Source organism: Lepidochelys olivacea (genome assembly GCF_965140295.1).
Source record: "Lepidochelys olivacea isolate rLepOli2 genome assembly, chromosome: 4".
Classification (NCBI taxonomy): domain Eukaryota; kingdom Metazoa; phylum Chordata; order Testudines; family Cheloniidae; genus Lepidochelys; species Lepidochelys olivacea.
The window spans coordinates 149,620,800-149,644,459 of record NC_140414.1 but is presented as its reverse complement, the minus strand read 5'-3'; the positions used below and the strand labels follow the sequence as shown (position 1 = coordinate 149,644,459).

General features: G+C 57.8%; 2 protein-coding genes across 7 annotated transcripts in view; one reads left to right on the top strand and one right to left on the bottom strand.

Moving 5' to 3' along the window:
* LOC311519314 (dedicator of cytokinesis protein 2-like) overlaps positions 1 to 23,660 on the bottom strand; it is a 338,844-nt gene that overhangs the window by 95,420 nt on the left and 219,764 nt on the right. The window lies entirely within an intron of this gene.
* The window catches only part of LOC311519316 (uncharacterized protein), a 33,154-nt gene continuing 14,491 nt past the window's right edge, over positions 4,998 to 23,660 (top strand). For 3 of the 6 annotated variants that reach the window (XR_014711253.1, XM_084625734.1, XM_084625733.1), the window contains exons 1-2: positions 4,998 to 5,182; positions 19,671 to 21,805. Coding sequence is in view for 3 of the 6 variants with exons in the window: in XM_084625734.1 (XP_084481860.1) it covers positions 20,148 to 21,805 (1,658 nt within the window). In the remaining 3 variants the exon portion in view is untranslated. Of the gene's footprint in view, positions 5,183 to 19,670; positions 21,824 to 23,660 lie in introns of all 6 variants that reach the window. The other 3 variants (XR_014711254.1, XR_014711255.1, XM_084625732.1) reach the window with 2 other exon arrangements.

The following is a 23,660-nucleotide window of genomic DNA, read 5'->3' as shown; positions in this document are numbered from 1 at the left end:
ACACCGCAGAGCCTCGCTAGGGCAAACTGCAGCGAGAGTCCTGCATTGGCACAAGGGTCATTACCTGCCCCTCGTGATCCATAGTCCTTCAGCCCTAGCAGGCATGACTTGCCTGCAGAGTTTGAAATGAATGTCTCCCGGCTGCACACAAGCTGTTGGCTCAGCCCAGGCAGCGTCCAGTCCGTACCCAGGACTTTGCTTGGGAGTGCACAGCAAGGGGCCTGTCTGAGACAGTGAGCATGCGACACAGGGCAGACTGGAAATGTGCCACAAATGGAAACTCGCATCTCATCTATCCTACCCGCCTGCAAGCGCAGGCGAAGGAGAGACCCGACAGTATTGTTACTAATCAGCAACGCATGGACAGAGACTGTCTTGGCCTGTGGCTCCGAATGGAACTGCCCCAGCACAAGGAGCAGCCCGCTGACCTGGGGCTCCTTGAGAAGGGAATGCCAAGTGCCATGGTGTTGCAGGCAGGGCATCCCACTCCCCTTTCCCCAGTGAGTCCAGCGTATGCAGCTTGTCCCCTCTGGACGGAGCAGCCAGCAGAGCTGGGTGAGACTGGAGGTTACACGGAAAGTTGGGGCTTGGCAGGAATGTGACAGGATGGACACTTCTAAAGCAAGCTGATCTCTTCAGGGATTTGATGAGATTAGTTCAGTCACGTGAAAACAGCTGTTCTAGCAGCGGTTGGAATTAGATTCAGGTGAATTCACTGCGCTGCCTGTTACACCTTGTACCAGTGAAACTGTATTTCCCTTTAAATTACGTTACTGGGAAGGGAAGCCGCCAGACCCTGCCATACATATGGATATGGTTCGGCTAGGAAATGGGGGAGCTGTGCGCGCACTGGCTATAGATCTCCCAGCAAAGCGCCAGCCCGCCCAGCAGCAGAACCCACTCCCACAGCCCCGGAGGGGGATTTTAGTGGTGCAGATAAAGACTTTTCATTGCAACTTTCCCTAGCACAGGGGTTCTCAGACTGGGGGTCGGGACCCTTTGGGGGTCACGAGGTTATTACATGGGGGATCGCGAGCTGTCAGCCTCCACCCCAACCCCCGCTTTGCCTCCAGCATTTATAATGGTGTTAAATATAAACAAAGTGTTCTTAATGTATCGGGGGGGGGGGGGAGTTGCCCTCAGAGGCTTGGTATGTGAAAGGGGTCACCAGGACAAACTCTGAGAACCCCTCCCCGAGCAGGATTGCAGCAGGCAGATGAGCTGCCCCGTTGTCACATGACTGGCTAGGTTACCTGGGATGTCACAACCCCACCACCCAGCAGTGAGCTGTTTGCAGCTGCCTGAAATCCAACTGCACCAGCAACAAACCAGCAACCAAGCGCAGTGATTGTGGACGTCTCCAGCCGATGGATCTTACAAGAAATAAACTTGCAGGGGGCTCAGGGCTCCTGGTGGTGGGAAGATGGGGTTCAGGGGCATGAAGGAAATGGTCTCCTCTCCAGCCTCGACAAAGGCCATCCTGCCCCACACTCACGTCTGTTCCAAATGCTGCTGCACAGATACATGACCTAGCTCATAGCTCTGACTCAGTTCCCCCTCCCCTGGTTCTCCCTTCAGCATCACATCAGACACAAACCCCTCATCTCCACATCCACGGCCTGTCCCACCCCACCACCCGATCATCTCCCAGACACCACTGGGCCAACTCCGCCTTCGCCCTGCCAATGGGACAGCAGACACTGGGCACTTGCAGCAGTTCACACCTTTGCACTTTCTGCCTGGCTGCCCTTACACGCAGGGCGAGCTCCCCTTAAGCTCTGCAAGGCAACCTCATCCATCTAGCTCCCTCTGCCGCCAGGCCTACAATAACCACCCAGCTTCACCAAGACCATTTTCCGTCTCCCTGCCGCTTTGCCATCTGTCTGTTGCACCCCTGCTCTCCCATCTCACACGTGGCCAGTGAGCTCCTGGGGCAGGGACTGTCCCCGTTACATGCTTGCACAACACCTAGTATGATGGAGCCCTGGCCTCTTGGCACTACTGTAAAACCAATAACCACAGCAATCAGGCATGTGGAGAAGGAAAAGGAGAAAGAGGGTTTTTTGGGGGAGGGGGGAAGAGAGAATGCAGAGCATGGGGAAGATGTGGCTTCGACCCACTTTTGCCATAATACCTACAAGAAACCAACCAGTGAGTGACTGCTGAGCTGGGGGGATGGCTGGAGAGTAGAGGCTGAAGCTATAAACATACCAACACACACCAAAGCAAAGGTCTGCGTGTGCTTAACGATTGGGGGTGTTGCCCTCTTAGACACAGGGCTTCCGCTGGCACTGGTCATCTTGTCCTTGAGCTCTTCCAGGGGAGAAGCATTGCGCTCTGTGTCTGTGCTCCCCCAGCAGCGGGAACTCAATCCTCCCCGGCCTCAAGGCACTGCTGTCAGACAGGTCATAATCCTGAGGGACGGGGAGGGGGCTGAACGAGGCAGCTGGGAGTCAGGGCAAAGAAGAGAGAGTCACAGGCAGAAGTGTGGGAGGAGGGGGTGTTTCAGGCCTTGTCAGGAATTTGTCACATCTGAATCTAATACATATGGGGACTGCAAACCACTCCGAGTAGCTGTGAGCAGGGCCCTGCATGCTGCTGCCCCGGGATCCGGACATGCCAGGCTGCGCAGCGCCAAGCTCTGGATCAAACTCCCACAGCCATGGTAAGTGGCTCCCCCTGCAGGCACTGTTATGGCCCTGGCTGTGTGGCAGCCACCAACCCAGCCGGACCCAGGGCTGGATGTGCCAAGTCTCCTTGGCAGGGTTATTCTGTCCAGACTTGGAGGCAGGAGGAGCCTTCACCACACATAAGAACCACCCAGCTCTGCCGCCAGCAAGGGCTCTTTTCCAAGGCCAGATCTGCGTACCCCCAACCCCCACCACAGGCCCTATCCTGCTGCAAATGTAACATGGACAGACCCCAGTTGTCAGCGGGCAGGATTGAACCTGGGGCCTCTGGAGCTTAGTGCATGAGCTTCTACCGCATGAGTTAAAAGCCATATGGCGGCTGTAGAGCAGACTCATAATCTTTCTCTTTAAGTGGTCTCAGTGCCACTAGATGGGACAGCGCCCCTGTGACGAAGCGGGACTGTTCTTAATGTTTCCTTTGAACATTGTGGGGGTGCCTCAGTTTCCCCTAGGCAGTTCTTAAGTATCTAGGGGGTTGGGTAAGGGTGTATGATCCTTGCAGAGCCCTAGAGAGCAGGGGTGTGCAGGGATCTGGACAGAGAATGGCCGACACCCTGTTTCCTGGCAACTGATGGCCTGGGCCCTTCCCCCCTGCAAGGTGAGAGCTAAAGGGTTGGAGAACAAAGGAATCCGGTGACCTCCTGACCCAGGAAAGGGACAAAGCCCAGAGGGGGGGGGGCTGGAGGGAGTTTCAGTTTGGGGCTGGCTGGAGACATTGAGTGAAGGGCAGACGTGGTTGTCTGGCTCACTGCCCCCCAAAATGGACCCAGCTGAGGGGTCCTGTTCTCTGCACCTGCAAGCTCTGTGTTAGACCATGTTCCTGTCGTCTAATAAACCTCTGTTTTACTGACTGGCTGAGAGTCCCGTCTGACTGTGGAGTTGTGGGGCAGGACCCTCTGGCTTCCCCAGGACCCTGACTGGGCAGAATCGCTGTGGGAAGCGCACAGAGGGACAGAGGATGCTGAATGCTCCGAGGTCAGACCCAGGAAGGTGGAAGCTGTGTGAGCTGTTTGCCCTGCAGACAGGCTGCTCACAGAAAGGAGACTTCCCCAGAGTCCTGCCTGGCTTCGTAGGGAGCGGTTCCAGAGCATCCCGGGGACGCCGTGACAGCCCCACACCTAGGAGATGTGTGGGTTACACATGCACACAGCCAGCCTACCTCACAGACCCCACTACTCAGCCCTTCAGAGCTTTGCAGGCCAGACGGGACCTCCTCTGTAAACACAGGCCAGAGAACAGGGCCAGTTTCCTCTGTCCTGATTGCACTAAATTTTGTTTGGCGAAAGCACCTCCCAGACAGGCCTCCAGTCTTGGTTTCAAGACACCAAGAAGAGGGAGAATCCGCCCTTCCCTTGGGAGCTGGTTCCAACAGTTACTCACCCTGGGTGAGAACAATTTGCCTGACCTCTTCCTGTGTGTCTGGTGTCACGGAGTGTGATAGAGTCCGGGCCCTACACCCCTCTCCCTGAGATTCACCGTGACTCTCAGTCAGCCAGTAAAACGGAAGGAATAGGAACACAGCATAAAACAGAGCTTGTGGGTACAACCAGGACCCCTCAGTCAAGTCCTTCCGGGGGGCAGGGAGCTTAGACCCCAGCCCTGGGGTTCCCTGCGTTCCACCCCCAGCCCCAAACTGAAAGCAGCGCCCCCCATCAGGCTCTCTCCTGCAGCCGGGGTCCAGTTCCCCGGGCAGAGGTGTTACCCCCCCACCCCCTCCTGGCTCAGGTTTCCGGCTCTCAGGTCTCCCGTCCCCAGTGAAACCCCCTGCCACATTCCCAGGTCAACCCTCCCTGCTGCCTCACACCTGGTTCAGCTTCTAGCCAGGGTCTGGTTTCACCTCCCCCTCTTAAAGGGCCCTTAGGGCCCGGGAGCTTCTCCCAGCCAAGGTGCTAATGCCCCATGGCCAAGCCACCCTCCGTCCATCCCCTTTGTGCGGCGCTAAGCGGAGCCAGTTCCCGAGACTCCTGCCGGGGGCTTTCTCCAGCCCCCCAGTCACTTCCCCGCTCCAGCTTTTCAACATCCCTTTCCAAGTGCTGCCCGAGAGCTGGGCGCCTGCTTCAGCCCCGCACAGGAGCCCCCGTTACTGCCCCGGCCTCGCCCCGACTCCCCCGCGGTCACTCCCGCTCCGAACCCGGGGCTCGCCTGCCGTGCCCGCCCCCGCTACCCAAGCCCAAGCCCAAGCCCAGCACACGCCCCCTGCCCCCGCCCCGGGCTCGCCTGCCCCCGGCCGCCCAGGATCCCCACCGGCCCGGGCTGCCCCGGCTCCGCCGCCCCGCTGATGACACATCACTTGGCACCGACCTGCCTCCCGGCTCCGCCCCCTCCGGCGGCTCCTCCCCGGCCCGGCCCGGCCCGGCCCGGCCGCCAGCGCAGCCCGGCTCGCGGCCCTGGAGCTGCCGCTGCCCAGCCCGGGCGCAGGAGCTGCCCGTCCCCGAGCTGCCGCGGCGCCTGGGCTCGGCCGCCCGCTCCGCTCCGCCCCGCCGCGGGGCCAGGTGAGGGGCCGTGAGCGGCCGCGCTGCGAGCGGGGAGACGGCGCCGTGGGCGCGGGGACCTGGGGGCGCAGGGCACGGGGGGGAGAGCAGGGCGCGGGGACCTGGGGGCGCAGGGCACGGGGGGAGAGCAGGGCGCGGGGACCTGGGGGCGCAGGGCACGGGGGGGAGAGCAGGGCGCGGGGACCTGGGGGCGCAGGGCACGGGGGGAGAGCAGGGCGCGGGGACCTGGGGGCGCAGGGCACGGGGGGAGAGCAGGGCGCGGGGACCTGGGGGCGCAGGGCACGGGGGGAGAGCAGGGCGCGGGGACCTGGGGGCGCAGGGCACGGGGGGAGAGCAGGGCGCGGGGACCTGGGGGCGCAGGGCACGGGGGGAGAGCAGGGCGCGGGGACCTGGGGGCGCAGGGCACGGGGGGGAGAGCAGGGCACGGGGGGGAGAGCAGGGCGCGGGGACCTGGGGGCGCAGGGCACGGGGGGGAGAGCAGGGCGCGGGGACCTGGGGGCGCAGGGCACGGGGGGGGGCGCAGGGCACGGGGGGAGAGCAGGGCGCGGGGACCTGGGGGCGCAGGGCACGGGGGGAGAGCAGGGCGCGGGGACCTGGGGGCGCAGGGCACGGGGGGAGAGCAGGGCGCGGGGACCTGGGGGCGCAGGGCACGGGGGGAGAGCAGGGCGCGGGGACCTGGGGGCGCAGGGCACGGGGGGGAGAGCAGGGCGCGGGGACCTGGGGGCGCAGGGCACGGGGGGGAGAGCAGGGCGCGGGGACCTGGGGGCGCAGGGCACGGGGGGGGGCGCAGGGCACGGGGGGGAGAGCAGGGCGCGGGGACCTGGGGGCGCAGGGCACGGGGGGAGAGCAGGGAGCGGGGACCTGGGGGCGCAGGGCACGGGGGGAGAGCAGGGCGCGGGGACCTGGGGGCGCAGGGCACGGGGGGAGAGCAGGGCGCGGGGACCTGGGGGCGCAGGGCACGGGGGGAGAGCAGGGCGCGGGGACCTGGGGGCGCAGGGCACGGGGGGAGAGCAGGGCGCGGGGACATGGGGGCGCAGGGCACGGGGGGAGAGCAGGGCGCGGGGACCTGGGGGCGCAGGGCACGGGGGGAGAGCAGGGCGCGGGGACCTGGGGGCGCAGGGCACGGGGGGGAGAGCAGGGCGCGGGGACCTGGGGGCGCAGGGCACGGGGGGAGAGCAGGGCGCGGGGACCTGGGGGCGCAGGGCACGGGGGGAGAGCAGGGCGCGGGGACCTGGGGGCGCAGGGCACGGGGGGAGAGCAGGGCGCGGGGACCTGGGGGCGCAGGGCACGGGGGGAGAGCAGGGCGCGGGGACCTGGGGGCGCAGGGCACGGGGGGAGAGCAGGGCGCGGGGACATGGGGGCGCAGGGCACGGGGGGAGAGCAGGGCGCGGGGACCTGGGGGCGCAGGGCACGGGGGGAGAGCAGGGCGCGGGGACCTGGGGGCGCAGGGCACGGGGGGAGAGCAGGGCGCGGGGACCTGGGGGCGCAGGGCACGGGGGTAGAGCAGGGCGCGGGGACATGGGGGCGCAGGGCACGGGGGGGAGAGCAGGGCGCAGGGCACGGGGGGGAGAGCAGGGCGCGGGGACATGGGGGCGCAGGGCACGGGGGGGAGAGCAGGGTGCGGGGACATGGGGGCGCAGGGCACGGGGGGGAGAGCAGGGCGCGGGGACATGGCGCAGGGCATGGGGGGAGAGCAGGGCGCGGGGACATGGAGGTGCAGGGCACGGGGGGGAGAGCAGGGCGCGGGGACATGGGGGTGCAGGGCACGGCGGGGAGAGCGGGGCGCGGGGACATGGGGGTGCAAGGCACGGGGGGGAGAGCGGGGCGCGGGGACATGGGGGTGCAGGGCACGGCGGGGAGAGCGGGGTGCAGGGCACGGGGGGAGAGCAGGACGGGGGGAGAGCAGGGCGCGGGGACATGGAGGCGCAGGGCACGGGGGGAGAGCAGGACGGGGGGAGAGCAGGGCGCGGGGACATGGGGGCGCAGGGCACGGGGGGAGAGCAGGGCACGGGGGGAGAGCAGGGCGCGGGGACATGGGGGCGCAGAGCACGGGGGGAGAGCAGGGCGCGGGGACATGGGGGCGCAGGGCACGGGGGGAGAGCAGGGCGCGGGGACATGGGGGCGCAGGGCCCGGGGGAGCCCGGGGGGAGAGCAGGGCACGCGGGGGTGAAGGAGCACAGGGGGAGCACAGGGACATGGGGCTGCAGGTATGGGGAGCCCAGGGGGAGCGCAGGGCATGGAGGGAGCCCAGGGGGAGTGCAGGGCATGGGGGGGACCCTGGGGGGGCACAAGGCACGGGGGGAGTGAAGGGGCACAGGGGGAGCACAGGAACATGGGGCTGCAGGTATGGGGAGCCCGGGGGGTAGCACACGGACAGGGGGAGCCCAGGCTGCGCAGGGCACGGGGAGCGTACAGGATCATGGGGCTGCAGGTATGGGCAGCCTGGGGGGAGCGCAGGGCATGGGGGGGAGCCCAGGGGAGCACAGGGCATGGGGGGAGCCTGGGGGTGGGGGAGCCCAGGGCACGGGGGAGCATACAGGACAGGGGGCTGTGTGGGAGGAAGGGACACAGGACTCCGGGGCATGGGGAGTGGGTGAGTCACATGGCATTAGGAGCTGGGGGCCATGAGAAGCCTGGGGGGACCCCAGGGACAGGGGGCTGCGGGGCAGGGGGAGTGCAGGGTATGGGGAGTCCGGGGACCCGGGTCTGTAGGGGAAGCTAAAGGGTATTAGGAGCCAGGGGGCATGGGGAGCCTGGGGCTGGTGTTGCGGTGTCCTAGGGACAACAGGTCCACAGGACCCAGTTTCTGAGCCACGGGTCCCTTGAATCAAGATGGGTGGAGCCTGGGTGCCAGGTTTTTGCCCTCTGAGGGGCACTGGCTCTGTCCGCACTGCCTGGTCAGTGCCCTGGGGGGTGGCTCAGAAAGCTGCAGTCATGGAACCAGCTCCAGCTCAGTGCCAGGCCTTATGTACTCCCATTGGGGTCACAGGGGCTGGGTGGGGGAGCAAGGATGGGGGAGCAGTGCTGGGGAAACCACTGGTGGCCAGGGTGGTCACACGAGGCTGGTGAGGGTCACTGGGGCTGGAAGGGCCTGGGTGGGGTAGTTGGCTGGGTGAGGAGTTTGCTGAGCTCTGACCTACACTCCCTGTTTTCAAAGGGTACGTGAGGTGCCCAGCCTTGTGAGGTCTGGGACCCTCGAGCTGTAGGACCCCATCCGCTCCCAGGCACTGGGGCAGGGTTGGCTCCTTTCCATCTGCTGCTAGTGTTTGGCCGATGGGGCTCCCAGCACTTCTCCGGGGGAGTCTCTCCCCCTCCCCATTGCTCTGGTTGAGGGAGCAGCAGAGTAAACAGATTCCAAAAGGGGAACCTGCTGGGAGCATCTCTAGCCCTTGCTGACTTGACACCCCTCTGCATGCCCCCCCCCCCGTCGCCCCTCCTTTGGAGTGGGCTGGAAGGAGCCATGTGCTAGCAGAAGGGGCAGAGGCTGCCCCACACTGAATGAACCTGGCCCTGGTAGCTCGGCTGCCTTGGCTATTCCCTGTTCAGTCTGGCCTCTGGGGAATAGCACGGGCTCAGTACCACCTTCTGGGGGTGCTGCAAACCCCTGGCTTTGTCCTGTTGTCATGTCAGGGAGGTAGCCAGGAAACACTGGTTCTGGGGAGTGCCTGCCCTTTCCTTCCTTGGAGTGAGGGCATGGTGTCTGCAGCCCAGTCTAGACAGGAGACGTAGCCCCTGGCTGGAGGAGCTGGAGGCTCCAGGAAGAAATAAATCTGCCCCAGCTTCTCGGACTAGTGACTTTTGCTGTTGGAAAGACCAAAGTTCCCTGGATAGCTCGTGTCCGCGCCCTCTGCTCAGGCTGCCCTTTCTCGCTGCCTCAGCCTGTTTCAGCCTCCATCTCTGCTCAAAGAAAAGGAGGACTTGTGGCACCTTAGAGACTAACAAATTTATCTGAGCATAAGCTTTCGTGAGCTATAGCTCACTTCATCGGATGCATCTCTGCTCAGTCACTAACGTGTGGGAGATCCAGGGAGAGCGTGCCAGTCCAGAGAGCAACCACCTCCCTCTCTGCTGTCCCTCTTCAGGAGACATGTCCATCAGCTGAGACCCACGTGTGCTTCTGTCTCACCCTGGTCCTGGGCCTGTCACTTTCTGAGCTGTGCATTCCTGACCCGTGGGTCTGAGGTTAGATGCCATTTCTGCTAGCGGGTGTTTCCGGCAGCTTTTTCTGCTGTGTCCTGGTTGGGGCCTTTGTGCCTGAGAACTAGGAACAGAGCAGGGCCTCAGAAGCGATTGAAGTGGTTGGTTTCCAGGGACCTCTCTACCATCCCTGCCCCCACTACCAACCTTGGCAAAGAGTGCCAGAGGCAGGGAATCCTCAGGAGAGGCTCTGGGGAGGTGACACTGATGCTAAGAGCAGGGACTGTCAAGACCCTGAGGAAAGAGAGGGCGCAATGGTGCCATTTTCTTCCTTTCATGGGTCAGGTGGGGATAAGTGACAGAGGGTATGTGTAACCAGCATGGACTGGCCTACCCAGCTGGCCTGAATGCCGCTAGCGTGGGTAACAACAGTGCAGCATGGGATTGTGTGCCTCGGGGCCATGCCAGGCTTTCCTGCTTGCGCTGACGCACACACTGCATTGTCTTCACTACTGCTGTTCCCAGTGCTAGCCGGGTAATTCAGCCTGTGCCCAGCTTGTTCTGTGGAGAGATACCCTAACCAATCCAAAGAAGCCAGGCAGCAGGAACTGGGCTCGCCTTGTGAGTGTCACCAGCCAGGGAACACAAAACCCTTGGTGCCAAAGTGAGAACCGTCTCTTGGGGAGCACACATGCTCTCCTGGAACCAAATGCTCCAACCCAAGCTGCTGTCCCCCTTGGCATGTTCTGAAGAAGTGAGAGTGAGTCTCCTTGGAGAGCCGCACTTAGCCCAAGTAACCTCTCTTTGCCTTCAAGGACTGCTAGCAGAGATCCCCTCTCCATAGCACTACCCTGAGGGGTGGGTCTCAGGGGAACTGTGATGCTGGTCCCCTGAATTGCATTCTTTAGCTCAGGAAGTATATCCTAGGCAGCCACCAGACATAACTGAGAGACTACTCATTTTGAGGCGTGCTTTAGATCTAGTGGGATGTGTTCTAAATCTGTCACGTACACCTCCAAGGTTGTAACAGGTTTGAATGCAGAACCTCATTGAGTCAGATATCTCTGAGCAGAGGTCATCTTCCTCACGGATTACTATAATTATTTAGGATTTACACTATGGTAATACTCAGAGGCCACAAATAATCTAGGACAGTGTTTCTGAACTTTTTTGATACCAGGCACTGGCTTGCTGCCTTCCTAAACTGTGTCAGGGAGATCTCAGGGACCAGCGCTGGCTCACGGACCGGTCATTGAGAAACACTGATCTAGGGGATTTACTTCTCTCTAGAAAATAATGGAGGACCCTTTTTCATATCTAAACAACGTATCCTGGCTTCCCTGCTAATGAATATGGTTTAGGGAAGCACACAGGTAAAATGAGGGATTGATTATGAGATGGGATTCTCTTTAGGGTCAGGTTTCAGAGTGGTAGCTGTGTTACTCTGTATCAGCAAAAAAAAAAGAGGAGGACTTGTGGCACCTTAGAGACTAACAAATTTATTTGGGCATCAGCTTTCGTGGGCTAAAACCTTGTGTAAAAGCTTATGCCCAAATACATTTGTGAGTCTCTAAGGTGCCACAAGTACTCCCCATTTTCTTTAGGGCCAGGAATTGTGCAGTCAGCATAGAGTCATCTTATCCTTATGGGGGAGGATCAGCCACTCTGGCCTGGGGCTCAAAGACAACCCTGGCTGAAGTGATTACTATGAGGAATGTAGTCTTCAGGGACAGGCGATGTCCCAAAAAGATGGCAGTGCCTGGTGGTGAGAAAGTGTGGGTCACTCGTCCAGAAAGCACGTAACTCCAGGATCTGTTAGTAGGAATGTGGTAAGTGGATATGGTTGCCAGATTCATTTTGACTGTGTTTAAGGTCACCTCAGATTTCCTCAATGACGGCAAATAGTCTAGGCCAGCAGATACGTGTGCTGGAGTTGTCTGTTTGCGAAGTGCCCAGGGACAGAACTTTTTCCAGTCTGGTGCAGCAGTTTGCCTTGTGGACAGTCCATGGCTCTCTGATAAGGTTGGCTGCTCGTTGAGGCACACGCCCAGTCCCAGTCTGTCAGGTTTTGCCACCAGGCAGTCTCCTAGTTCTAGAGATTTTGGCTTCGGATGGGCAATGTGACCCTGTTTCTGGGAGAGGTAATCCAGACAAGCAGGGCTATGGAGGGGTTGTGCTGTCTGGGAGATGTGAATACCAGTAGTGATGAACCTGTTTTATGGCTCGCAGTAGCCCTCAGGCCATGGCCTGTTTTATTTTTCTGATTATTGCTCTGGAAATTGGAAGCATGGGAGGGACCCTGTAGAACTGCTATGCTCCAGGCCAGGCTGGCGCGCTGGATCACTCCCTAGAGTCTGTTCTCTCCCTGGAACAGAACTGTTGCCATTGGTGATATGTCTTGTGTAGATAGGTCTGTCTGAGGTTGTTCCCCAAGTTGTTGGGGAAGCACTTGTGCTGGAACCTGCCACTTCTGTCTAGGAGACAGACAGCCACCAGTGAGGAGGTCATCATTAGATCACATTTCGCAAACTGGACTGTTTCTTGACATCTAGAAGACATCAAAGACTGAACAGAGCTCCCCCTCCAACAGTGGCTGTAGTCTGTGTATGAGATGCTGAACTACTTCTGCATTGATGTGAGGAAGAAAAGCCTTGGCATACAAACTGCTCCTAATTCCCACCCACTGATATGTCACCCCTCCTCTGCCACAGACTTCCGGTGTGGCCTTGGGCAAGTTGTTTAGCTTCTCTGTACCTCAGTTCCCCATCTGTAAAATGGGGATACTAGTAATTCCCGACCTCACAGGGGTGTTGTGTGGATAAATACATAAAGGATTATGGAGCTCTCCCATTTAGCAGAAATGGGGGCTATGTAAATACCTAAGACAGACAGATAGTTGGGCCTCTGTAGGCTTCCACAGGCCTTGTATTGTCGGGTGATGAGAGTAAGGTTCCTAGCCTGATACTACCACTGCAGATAGAGTTGGAAGATAGAAGGGCAATGTAACCACGACACATGATCGCTGGCCTGAAGAATTAACTAACTGGAGATATCTCAAGTTGAGTCTGGATAATAGATTATAAGGGTACAGGACACCATGAACCCCATAAGTTTCCAGAAGAGGTGTAGAGTGTGTGTGTTTTTTATTAAAGACCTGAAGAGGTGAATTCATAGATTCATTTATTCCATGACCAGAAGGGAACATGGAGATCATCTAATCTGACCTGAATAACACAGGCCATGAAGTTTTCCCAAAATAATTCCCAGAGCAGATCTTTTAGAAAAACATCCAATCTTGATTTTAAAATGGCCAGTGATCAAGAATCCATCATGACCCTTGGTAAGTTGTTCCAGTGGGTAATTACCCTTCCTGTTAAAAATTTACACTTTATTTCCAGTCTGAATTTGTCTAGCTTCAACTTCCAGCCATTGGATCATCTTATACCTTTCTTTGGAAGATTGAAGAAATACTTGTTCCCCATGTAGGTACTTACAGACTGTGATCAAGTCACCCCTGAACCTTGGTCTGCATCCTTTGTTCCTAGATGTAGATGCTTACATTGAGCTGTACTAAAACGCTGCCAGAATTGTTTGCATTAGTCCTGTGGCAGATGTGCTGAACTTACAATTGAATTGGTGGTGTCTCCTATGAGGGCTGTTGGCTCCACTGATGTGAACGGAGACTCTTCTAGTCCCAGGGAGTGGAGAGGGAGCTAGCTGTCTGTCTGCAGAACTCCTCAGAGAGTCACCTAAATAAAGATACATGTGGATCCCTTGGCTGCTTATATGAGGTGCTGCGATGGTTAGACACTTAATGACCAATAAGAAAGGCCAAAAGGGAGACTCTTGTACTGGTAAAGATCTTCTGCTGTGCAGAATCCAAGGTCCTTGCTGTGAGCTGGCCTGGTGATGATGTGCAAGCATGTGTCCTTCCAGCACAGAGTCTTCTCAGAGCCAGGATGTGATGAAGCTTCCTCATTGACTACTTCTGTTGTGGGCTTGATTTCTGTGTCATAAGCACCTGTGCTTCATCGGACCATTGACCCTCCATCACCATCTCCTCTGCCTTCTTTTCAGAATTCAGGGGAAGATTTGAGTCCAGGGAGAAGTTGTATGCCGCTAGCAGAGCCTGACAGTTAGCTATTCTCATCTGCAGAACTACAGAACGGTACAGTTTCCTCCCCAGTAAATCTAGTCTGGCTTCGTATGTCTCGAGGCGTAGATTTACAGGTTTGCTCTAGTTCTCCTTTCTCCTGAGCTGCAGACACTGCAAGGGAATTAGGAAGTGGATGCCTGAAGAAAACCCCCGAAGTCTGTTTGATGGACAGCTGGAATTTGTCTGCCTTTTCAGAGGTACAGGGCCCGGTGTTGGGCTGGGGAGTCCTTCGGTGGTTCCTTAAGTTCTTCATGGATAATGACCTCCATTCAGGGTCTGTGCTGAGACTCAAACATGTCAGATAATCACTGGGGCAGTTCTCCTCCTCCGAGGTCCCCAGAAGGCCTTGAAAATTCTTGGAGTCTGGGGGCGCCAGGGAAGAGGAGGAGGTCTGCACTGCTTCCTCAGGTGGTGATGAGGAAAGGCAGGAAGTTGGCCGTTTCTTTGTCATCAGACACCTTACTCACAGTAATTTGGGAGGATACAGACATCCCTAGATGCTATTTGTGGAGCTGGGGTCTGTCTCTTAGGAGGATGATCCCCAGAGTCCCTAACAAGGGAGGTTGCAGATGTGGAAACAATGTCGTCTGGTTTTTCTGTTGGATTGACCAGAACCAGCAGATCAGCTCCACAGGAATAAGGTGGCATGTTACAGGCCATGTTATTGGTGTCCATGGAGGAGCTGTCCATGCACCAGACAAGGTAGCCATTGATCTTGAGGAATCAGACACTGGATATAACCCAAGTTGGATGGCAGCTGCAGGGATCCTGAGGGCTACAGGACTGATCAACAGACTCCACCCTTGATGGCAGAGGTTGATTCAGGGGCTTTCAGGTCCCAGGCCTTGATTCTGAAGCTAAACTCTTCTAAGACATCATTTGGGGGGGTGGGGGGAAGGGGAGAGGAGAAGAAAAGAGAAGGGGGTATATGCCTAAGGCCATGTCTACACTACCCACCGGATCGGCGGGTAGCGATCGATCCCCGATCGCTCTGCTGTCGACTCCGGAATTCCACCAGGGTGAGAGGCGGAAGCGGAGTCGACTGGGGAGCAGCCACCGTCGATCCCGTGCTGCGAGGACATGAAGTAAGTGATTCTAAGTAAGTCAATCTAAGATACGTCAACTTCTGCTACACCAGAACTGTACACGTTATCACATTTGCACCACTGCCAAATACAGGGGGAATATAATATCCCTATTCCTACTTGAGATTCCCCTGTTCACGCATCCAATGCTCACACTAGCCCTTTTGGCCACAGTGTCACACTGGGACCTCATGTTCAGTTGATTATCCACCTGATGTCCCAAAGTTATTTTCAGAGTCGCGGCTTCCTAGCATAGAATCCCCCATCATGTCAGTATGGCCTGCACCCTTTGTTTCTGCATTTGGCCATATTAACACACACTGTTTAGTTGTGCCCATCTTAGATTACTCTCTATAGTGACCTGTCCTCTTCACTGCTTGCTTCACCCCTCCCCGCCAATCTTTGTGTCATCTGCAGACTTCATCAGAGATGAGTTTTTCTTCCAGGTTATTGATAAAAATATTGAATAGCACAGGGCCAAGAACTGATCCTTGTGGAACTACACTAGAAACATACCTGCTCGATGATGATTCTCTATTGACGGTTACATTTTGAGACCTATCAGTTAACCAGTTTTTAATCAATGTAATTTGTGCCATGTTGATTTTGTATCATTCTAGTTTCTTAATCAAAGTACCAAGTCTAAGTGTAGTACATCAGCACTATTACCTTAAACAACCAAACTTGTAATCTCATCAAAACAAGATCCCAAGTCAGTCAGGATCTGTCTTCCATATACCTGTGCTTATTGTCATTAGTTATATTACCTTCCTTCCTTTATCATCTGAGTCCTATATCTGCTATTCCAGTATTGTGTCCTGGATCAACGTCGGGCTGACAGACCTATAAGCACCTAGCTTTCACCAGTCCTCTGAAGCCTAGGGAGGAGGTTGGGCTTCAGAGCATGAGCTCCAGCCCGAGCTGCAACTTCAGTGCTCTGTGTACACAGCTATTGCTCGTGCGAGCCCCACTAGCCCATGTCTATTGACCCCGGGCTGTGGGGCTCACTCCCACTCGCTCCAGAATGCTGTGTAGACGTACCTCATCAGGGAAGTATGCACAGCTTCAATGGTCACTGCTCTTGAGGGGTGATGACTACAATACAGAGGGCTCCCTGTGTACTCTGTGCAGACAGAACTCAAAGGAGAAGCATCAGCTACACCATAGTACAGACAAGGGCAGGTCCTGTGAAAACTTCCCGACACCTAACTCTGCCAGCGCTCCTTGACCCCGCTGCTAGCCCTGCCCTCAATTCCCACATTGTGCATCACTGACCAATTCTGTGGGGCATTTGTGATATCGATAAGTGCCTACTACTGGTTGCAATGACTTCCTCCATCTCCTGTCACTTGTGTCCCAATACTGACGTGACATGAGTTGGGGGAGGGGGGGTGTCACTGCAATCAGTGCTACCCTCATCTCTCGTCCATGCTCCTGTCATATCCTGTCTGATGCTCAGCCTGAGTTCTGTGGAGCATGGACTGTACTTTGTACAGTGCACAGCACAATAGGTCTCTGATCTCTGACTGGGGTTCCTAGGAGTTACCACAATGCATACAATAAATACTAGGGTCCCCAGTCTCTTACAGGGAGAGAACAAAGCCATTACCAGAGTGACAGATTGCTGAGTTGGCACTCCCCTCCCAATGTACTACCTACAGCCCCTTGCCCCAACCCAAGTCAAGCACTCAAGTTAGCAAATGCCAGTGGATCGCACTGGACTGGGACTCAGAAGACCTGGCTTAGTGTCCACGGGCCTGCTGGGTGCCCTTGGGGGAGTTGGTAGAGCCCAAGGTCTGGTTTGACCTGTCCATGGCAGGCACCTGCCATGGCTTAAGCTCAGGCAGAGACTTAGAAAATGGCCTCCGAGAGTGAATGGGGCCTCCCTGGCAGGGGGTCCATGCACTGGATGGAGCCATCAGTTTATTATGGCAAGAATCATAGTGACCCTTCCCCCTGCAGCTACTCCCCCATCCTATTTGGCATCCCCAGGACAGCATGGCCCGAGTCCCGCAGCCTTGTCCCACTGAGGGCACACGCCCAGTGCTTCCTGCCAGCTGTGCTGTGCTCAGAAATGCACAGGGAAGCTCGGGGTTGCCTTTGGGAGGTGGGGTCTGTGTATAAACCCTGAGTGAGTGCTCTCAGGGCAGCCAGTGTGTGCAATGTTCCCCTTTCCTTCCCCAGAGCGGGGTGGGGGTGGTTCTCACTGTACTAGGCAGCACTGCCTGAACCCCTCCTGCCTGCTGTACTGGACTCTGGCTGGCTCCTGCTGCGGCTCCCACCCTGCTGCGGCTCCCACCCTGCTGCGGCTCCCACCCTGCAGCTCTCGGGAACAGCAGCGCGCTGGGTGCTGTAGAAGGAGGTTGCAGCTCACTCAGTCCCTTGAGTAATGACTCTCTCCAGCCTGTTGCTGTCCATACTAACTAGGTGTCCCATCTATTGTGTCTTCATTTTGTTCTGCCTTACAAGCATCTCCCTACGTCTGGGCACGGCTCCAAGAGCAGGAAGGAAATTGCCCTGCGACTGGGCGTCTGGCTGGGTGGCGCGTTGAGCAGAATGCTGAGCAGAAAGCTGCAGCATCAGGCACTGGGTGGCAGGCTGGTTGTGAGCACCACCCTCCACCACTCCAGAAGGGGATGCCCCAAGGCGGGAGGGATCAGGCAGCTCCCTCCCAGCTCTGGTTTGGTTTTGCTAAGCTCTGAGCTGTGCAGCTTGCTGCTCGCTGCGGGAGGGGTCGGGAATCCAGCTCACTCAGCAGCTGGGAACTTTGCTTGTTCTCAGCACCTGCTAACTCTTGGCCACTCTGCTGAGTCGTCAGCTTGGTTACAGCAAGAACGAGCTGCAAGGGATGTGGCCGCAGCAATGCCGGCTGTGCAGAGTTCCCAGAATGAGGCACTGTGGGGGGCAGGACAGGGCGTGCTCTAGGGAGCAGGGCCTGAATGCGGGCTGCAGGGGGTGTTCCCTTCTATACCAGGCCCAGCCTTGCACACATGCTGTAGAGAGCAAGGCAGCAGCACTGGAAGGGTGCGGAGGGAGGGGTGTGGGGCGCGGGGGGATTTTGGAGTTGCTCTGCTCCTCGCCCACTCAGCAGGTACCTCTGGATATTCACAGACCTTGGACATCAGGGACACTTTGTGTATGTCTACACTGCCCATGTTACAGCACGGCTGTGGTGACGTGGGCAGTGTAGTCATGCTTTATTGCCCGGGGAGAGCTCTCTTGGAGATAAAAAATAACCACCCCGAAAGAGCGGAGGTAGCTGTCTATACTGGTGCTTTTCAGTGCTAAAACGTTTCTCGCTCAGGGGGTGTTTTTTCACACCCCTGAACGACTAAAGTTTTAACGCTGAAAGTGGCAGTGTAAACACAGCTTAAATTGCAAGGCCAAGGAGCATTGCTCCCAGCGTGTTAGTGGCTCTAACTGTCCCTGCAGCTCCAAAGCAGTTCCTCTCCTTGAGTTCTTCTCTGAAATGAGCTGTTAGACTCTTCCACATCCCCTGAGCTGCCTGGAGGGTGGCAGGGGGCAACTCAAGCAAGGCTGCTGAGCATGTGCTGTGCTGTGCTGCATGCAGGAGGGAGTGGGGAAACCCAGCTGGGGCAGACGGGAGGCAGGAATGGAAGGAGAGCGGAGATGACTGGAGTTGGTATAGGGTACAGCAGGAGATGTATGCCTGAGTGTGATTTGGGATCAAGGGGTGGTGGAGTGCGGGTGTGCATGGAGTGCGGGTCTCACACAGTCGGGGTAGTGGGAATGGATGCGTGTGTTCTCACTGCAGAGCTGATGTGGCAGGGAAGACGTGTCGGTGCCCACACTGGGAAGCATGTGTGCGAGTGAGTGCAGCATTATGAAACAGACCTTAGGGCACTCTCCTGCCCTGGGCTGGGCTAGTAGCTGTATCTACCATTGCTTACAGAAATAGAACCGAGGGCCCTGCAGTGGCCAGTGACTCCAATTGCCTCTGACACGAGGAGCGATAGGGGCCTAAACTCAACTGCAGTGCCTGAAGGGAGGGAAGGGGAAGGGTTCTGTGCCATGTCATTTAGATACAATGCACGGCAAACCTAGAGCCTCCAGGTGGCAGGCGGGGGTCTCTGAGTAAAATCCCAACTCAGCTGAGTTGGAAAAGTCCCTGCTCCTCCAGACGAGATTGCTTTATGGACTGTCCCGGGCACCCACACCTGGAGTAGTGGGGGGAATAAAGGGCGGCTGCAGGCAGAGCGCCCGGGTCTGGAGTAGCCGGGGGGAATGAGGGGTGGCTGCAGGCAGAGCGCCCGGGTCTGGAGTAACCAGGGGGAATGAGGGGCGGCTGCAGGCGGAGCGCCCCGGCCTGGAGTAGCGGGGGGACTGAAGTTCAGGATTGAGGACCATCAGCCTTGCTTTGTGTGGGGGAGCCAAGGGTTGGAATGGGGAGAGGGAGCAGCAGGTTGAGACTGAGGGGAATCAGCAGAATTGATGGGGGGGAGGGTGCCCTTGAATGGAAGAGCAAGGGCTGGACACCTTCCACTCAGAAAAGCAACATGCAGGGACTTGTAGTTCCCACAGGTTGCCTCTTTGTATTCGAAATGGGAACAGATGCAGCCCTTGGACTCCTGCTGAACTGCCAGCAGTGCCCTCCGTGGAGCAGCAGGAAGGCTGCTGGCTCAGGGCTGATGCACATTCTCTCACTGGCCCATTCACCATGTTTGGTGTAAGCTGGCTCCCTGCACCCAGGACCCCGGCCTGTCACTGCCCTGTGTGGAGCTGGCTCCCTGGCACAGCCTGTCTGCCCTGCACCGAGCTCGGTGCACTTAGCCCCACTGTGGCAGAGCTATTTTTAACAGTTTCTTCTGCTTGAATTGAGCTGTGAACTTGTACTGTGTTTATGCTACAGGGACTTCCTTTTCCCCTTTTGCTGAAGAGGCAGCGCGGGAGATCAGAACCTGTCTCTCTGGGTTTGTGATCTTGCCTGAGCTGAGAGGGAGGGCTCGAAAGGGGCCAGCAACTCTGTGCGGAGACAGCCATGTGTGCTAGAAACTTTGCTGCCCTTGGGAGGGAACGTGAGAGGAGACCGTGCCGTGCTGCAGCTCCTGTGCTGGCTCCATGCTCACACAGTCTCTCTCTGTCTCTGCAGGTCCAAGGGAGCGTAAGGGCCATGAGCTGGGCCTGGACCTGCTGCCATCCTGCCCCCAGGGGGGCCAACCCTGGGGGTGACTAAGAAGGAAAAGCAGCCAGGAGAATGGACTCCTGGTGCCCCAGACCAGGCTCAGGGCCAGCTATGCTGGGGCACTTTGTCGGAAGCTTTAGGGGCAAAGGACAGAGGCAGGACGGCCAGGACAGCATGCCAAGAAGCCTCAATGCTGCATCTCCTCTTCAGCTTTCCTCCTGGTCACCAGTCCATCAGCGAGACCCACAGGCAGCAGAGGATGAAACCAGCTGCCCCCCTGCCCAAGCCATGGGCAGCCCTTAGCACGGGTCTCCTGCCGCAGCTCTGACAGGCGGAGGAGATGCTCCCTCCGCCAGGTCGCAGCGCGTGTACTGCAGCTTCCCAAGCAGCAGGACGGAGGAGCATGGGCGTGGAGCCTCGGGCCTGAGGGCGGGGCGGCACGAGATGGTCAGTAAGGAGACCAGCCCCTGCCTGGCTCGGAGCAGTGAGGGCAGCCCGGAGAAAGCCATGACAGTACGCTCGGTGCTGCTCAACCGCGACTCGCCCGACATCGAGACCCGCCTCAAGCGCCGACGCAGCCGCACCCAGCAGGTGCGCTTCAAGGACCTGGTAGACGGTAACCCTGGGGAGGAGGTGAGCCCCCCCCAGGAGCCAGCAGCCACACCCGACACCAACACCCCATGTGCCTCTACGCCCCCCCGGGACTCCCCGGAGCTGGTGGCAAACTATGTCTCGGACGCCCAGTGGAGCTGGCACCAGGCCAAGCCGCACTCACTGACGCTGCCTGTGCCCAGCAAGGTGTGTCTGAGCACGGCCATCCAGACGTCCCCCCGCCTCCAACAGCAATGCCCAGCCTCCCGCGTCCGCAGCAAGAGCACCTGCGACTTCGCCCAGGAGGAGGTGCTGGCCACCGCCTGGGAGCCCAGCAAGAGCCAGACAGGCTGCAGGGGCCCAGCCAGGGCACCCGCCTCTGCCAGAGCCAGCAGGGATCTCCCCCAGTGCACCCTCACCAGCCTTTCCGCACACAACCACCTCCCTGCCTCCCCCCTCGCCCAGCACACCAGCAGAGAGGGGCAGCCAGGCCCCGCTCCACATGCCACTTTGTGCCACGGGCTGACTCCACCGCCCAGGGCTCCTTGCCCACCTTATCCAGGGACCATCAGGTGTACCGCTGCCAACTATACCTCCCAGCAAAAGGGCTGCCCCCCAGTGCCCAGCCCCAGCCTCTGCTTCTCCCAGCCCCCTGCATACACCAGGAACTGTGGGAGCCCTAAGGATAGCCACGGTGCCCCTGCTCCGTGGCCCCTGCGCCCTCCCTCTGTGCCATGTGGACAGCCTGGGCCACCTGCAGAGCCACAGCCTTGGAGCAGGAGCCAGTCTGAGCAGGACCTGCCATGCCAGCCTGCTCATAACTGCATGACCGGCAGCCATGGGCTCGGCCAACCAGCTCAGTGTCCCTCCCAAGGAGACCCCGCCGCTGCCCTGCAACAACGCCACAGCTCGTCCTGGGGCAGCCCCCGCTGCCTCCCTTCAAACCACAGCCCCAGCACAGTCCTGCCACCACCAAACCAGCCCAGTTCTACAGCCACCATGCTGAAGAAGACACCAGCCACCCTCAGCCACCAGGCTCCCAGCAGTGGACAGTCCCAACCTGTGGCTGCAAGGCCCAGTGTCTGCAGCCGGCTAAAGGCCATCCAGACTGAGTGTGGCCTCATGAACTTGGAGGAGCCTCAGCAACTGATCTCCACATCCAGCCAGGGGCACCCCCCAAGGACACAGCAATTCACCCGGACTCCTGAGGTCCCCTGGAGCAACGAGCCGCTGGGCGAGCCCTGTCTGACAGCCAAGCAGCTGGAGACTCTGCACCAGGTTCAGGACCTTCTGCAATTGGTGGCTGCAGCCAAAGGGCAAGTGGGTTTGTCCAAGGGGGATGAGCATTTCCTAACATCTCGGGGACATGTGAGCGTGGGACCCGGGCAAATGGGGGACCTACAGTCACAGCTGCAGTCCCTGGAAGGGGTGCTGGAGACTAGCCAACAAACCATCAAGGTGCTGCTGGATGTCATCCAGGACCTGGAGAAGAAGGAGGCCCAGCGGGATGGGTGAGCAGCAGGGTGCAGGTGGGCTGCCAGGGAGGGTGCAATGCTGTGGGGGAAGACAAGGTGCACGGGCTCACCACCATAGGTTTGGCTCGATCAAATGAGGTGTCAGGTCAGGAAAGGATAACACGACTCCAGGGAACTACTGTCCAAACAGCACTGACAAAATGCCAGCCCGCTGACCCCCACCTGTCCATGATGCACCAGCCCCACGCTTGCCTGCTCTCAGCCCTCCCCATGCCAACACACACCTGCCCTCCCCCTTCCCCTACATGTCACGGGTAGTCCAGTCTGCCAGCCAGGGTAAAGCACAGGGATGAGTGTGTGTCATGGGAGCTGAGATTCACAAACTCCTCTCAGACAGGGGCCACCAGACGTCCCTTAGATGGGAACTGCTGTCAATCCCTCCTGAGCCAGGTAGGATTCAAACCGGTGCCCTCCAGGAGAAAGGCTCCAGAGCTCATTAGCACTATCCTGAAGCAGCCAGGCCCCATACATACTATTGCTACCCCTTGGCAAATGAGGCTGCTGTCTGGAAAGATCAGTTCAAGTGCAGACTTTTCTGCAGCTCACACAGGCAGCGTCTTCTCCTCTCTGCATACACAGGCAATGCCTCCCACCAGTGCGCTCAGTTGCTAGCAAACCCACTGCACAATTAAATGTCCTACCTTCTTAGAGGGACAGTTCCCATTAAACAAAATACAAACCCTAAAACTACACCAGTAAAACAAATATTAACACACCATCCAAATTTACCTCTGTCAAGGTTCCTTACCCACTCTGAACTCTACGGTACAGATGTAGGGACCTGCATGCAAGACCCCCTAAGCTTATTCTTACCAGCTTAGGTTAAAACTTCCCCAATGTACAAACTTTGCCTTGTCCTTGAACTGTATGCTGCCACCACCAAGCATTTTAAACAAAGAACAGAGAAAGAGCCCACTTGGAGACGTCTTTCCCCAAAATATCCCCCCAAGCTCTACACCCCCTTTCCTGGGGAAGGCTTGATAAGAATCCTCACCAATTTGTACAGGTGAACACAGACCCAAACCCTTGGATCTTAAGAACAATGGAAAATCGATCTGGTTCCTAGAAGACAGGTTTCAGAGTAACAGCCGTGTTAGTCTGTATTCGCAAAAAGAAAAGGAGTACTTGTGGCACCTTAGAGACTAACCAATTTATTTGAGCATAAGCTTTCGTGAGCTACAGCTCACTTCATCAGATGCATACTGTGGAAAGTGTAGAAGATCTTTTTATATACACACAAAGCATGAAAAAATACCTCCTCCCACCCCACTCTCCTGCTGGTAATAGCTTATCTAAAGTGATCACTCTCCTTACAATGTGTATGATAATCAAGTTGGGCCATTTCCAGCACAAATCCAGGGTTTAACAAGAACGTCTTGGGGGGGGGTAGGAAAAAACAAGGGGAAATAGGTTACCTTGCATAATGACTTAGCCACTCCCAGTCTCTATTCAAGCCTAAGTTAATTGTATCCAATTGTATCTACAACCTATCCTGAAGGATGACCCAACACTCTCACAAATCTTGGGAGACCGGCCAGTCCTTGCCTACAGACAGCCCCTCAACCTGAAGCAAATACTCTCCAGCAACCACATACCACACAACAGAACCACTAACCCAGGAACCTATCCTTGCAACAAAGCCCGTTGCCAACTGTGCCCACATATCTATTCAGGGGACACCATCATAGGGCCTAATAACATCAGCCACACTATCAGAGGCTCGTTCACCTGCACATCCACCAATGTGATATATGCCATCATGTGCCAGCAATGCCCCTCTGCCATGTACATTGGTCAAACTGGACAGTCTCTACGTAAAAGAATAAATGGA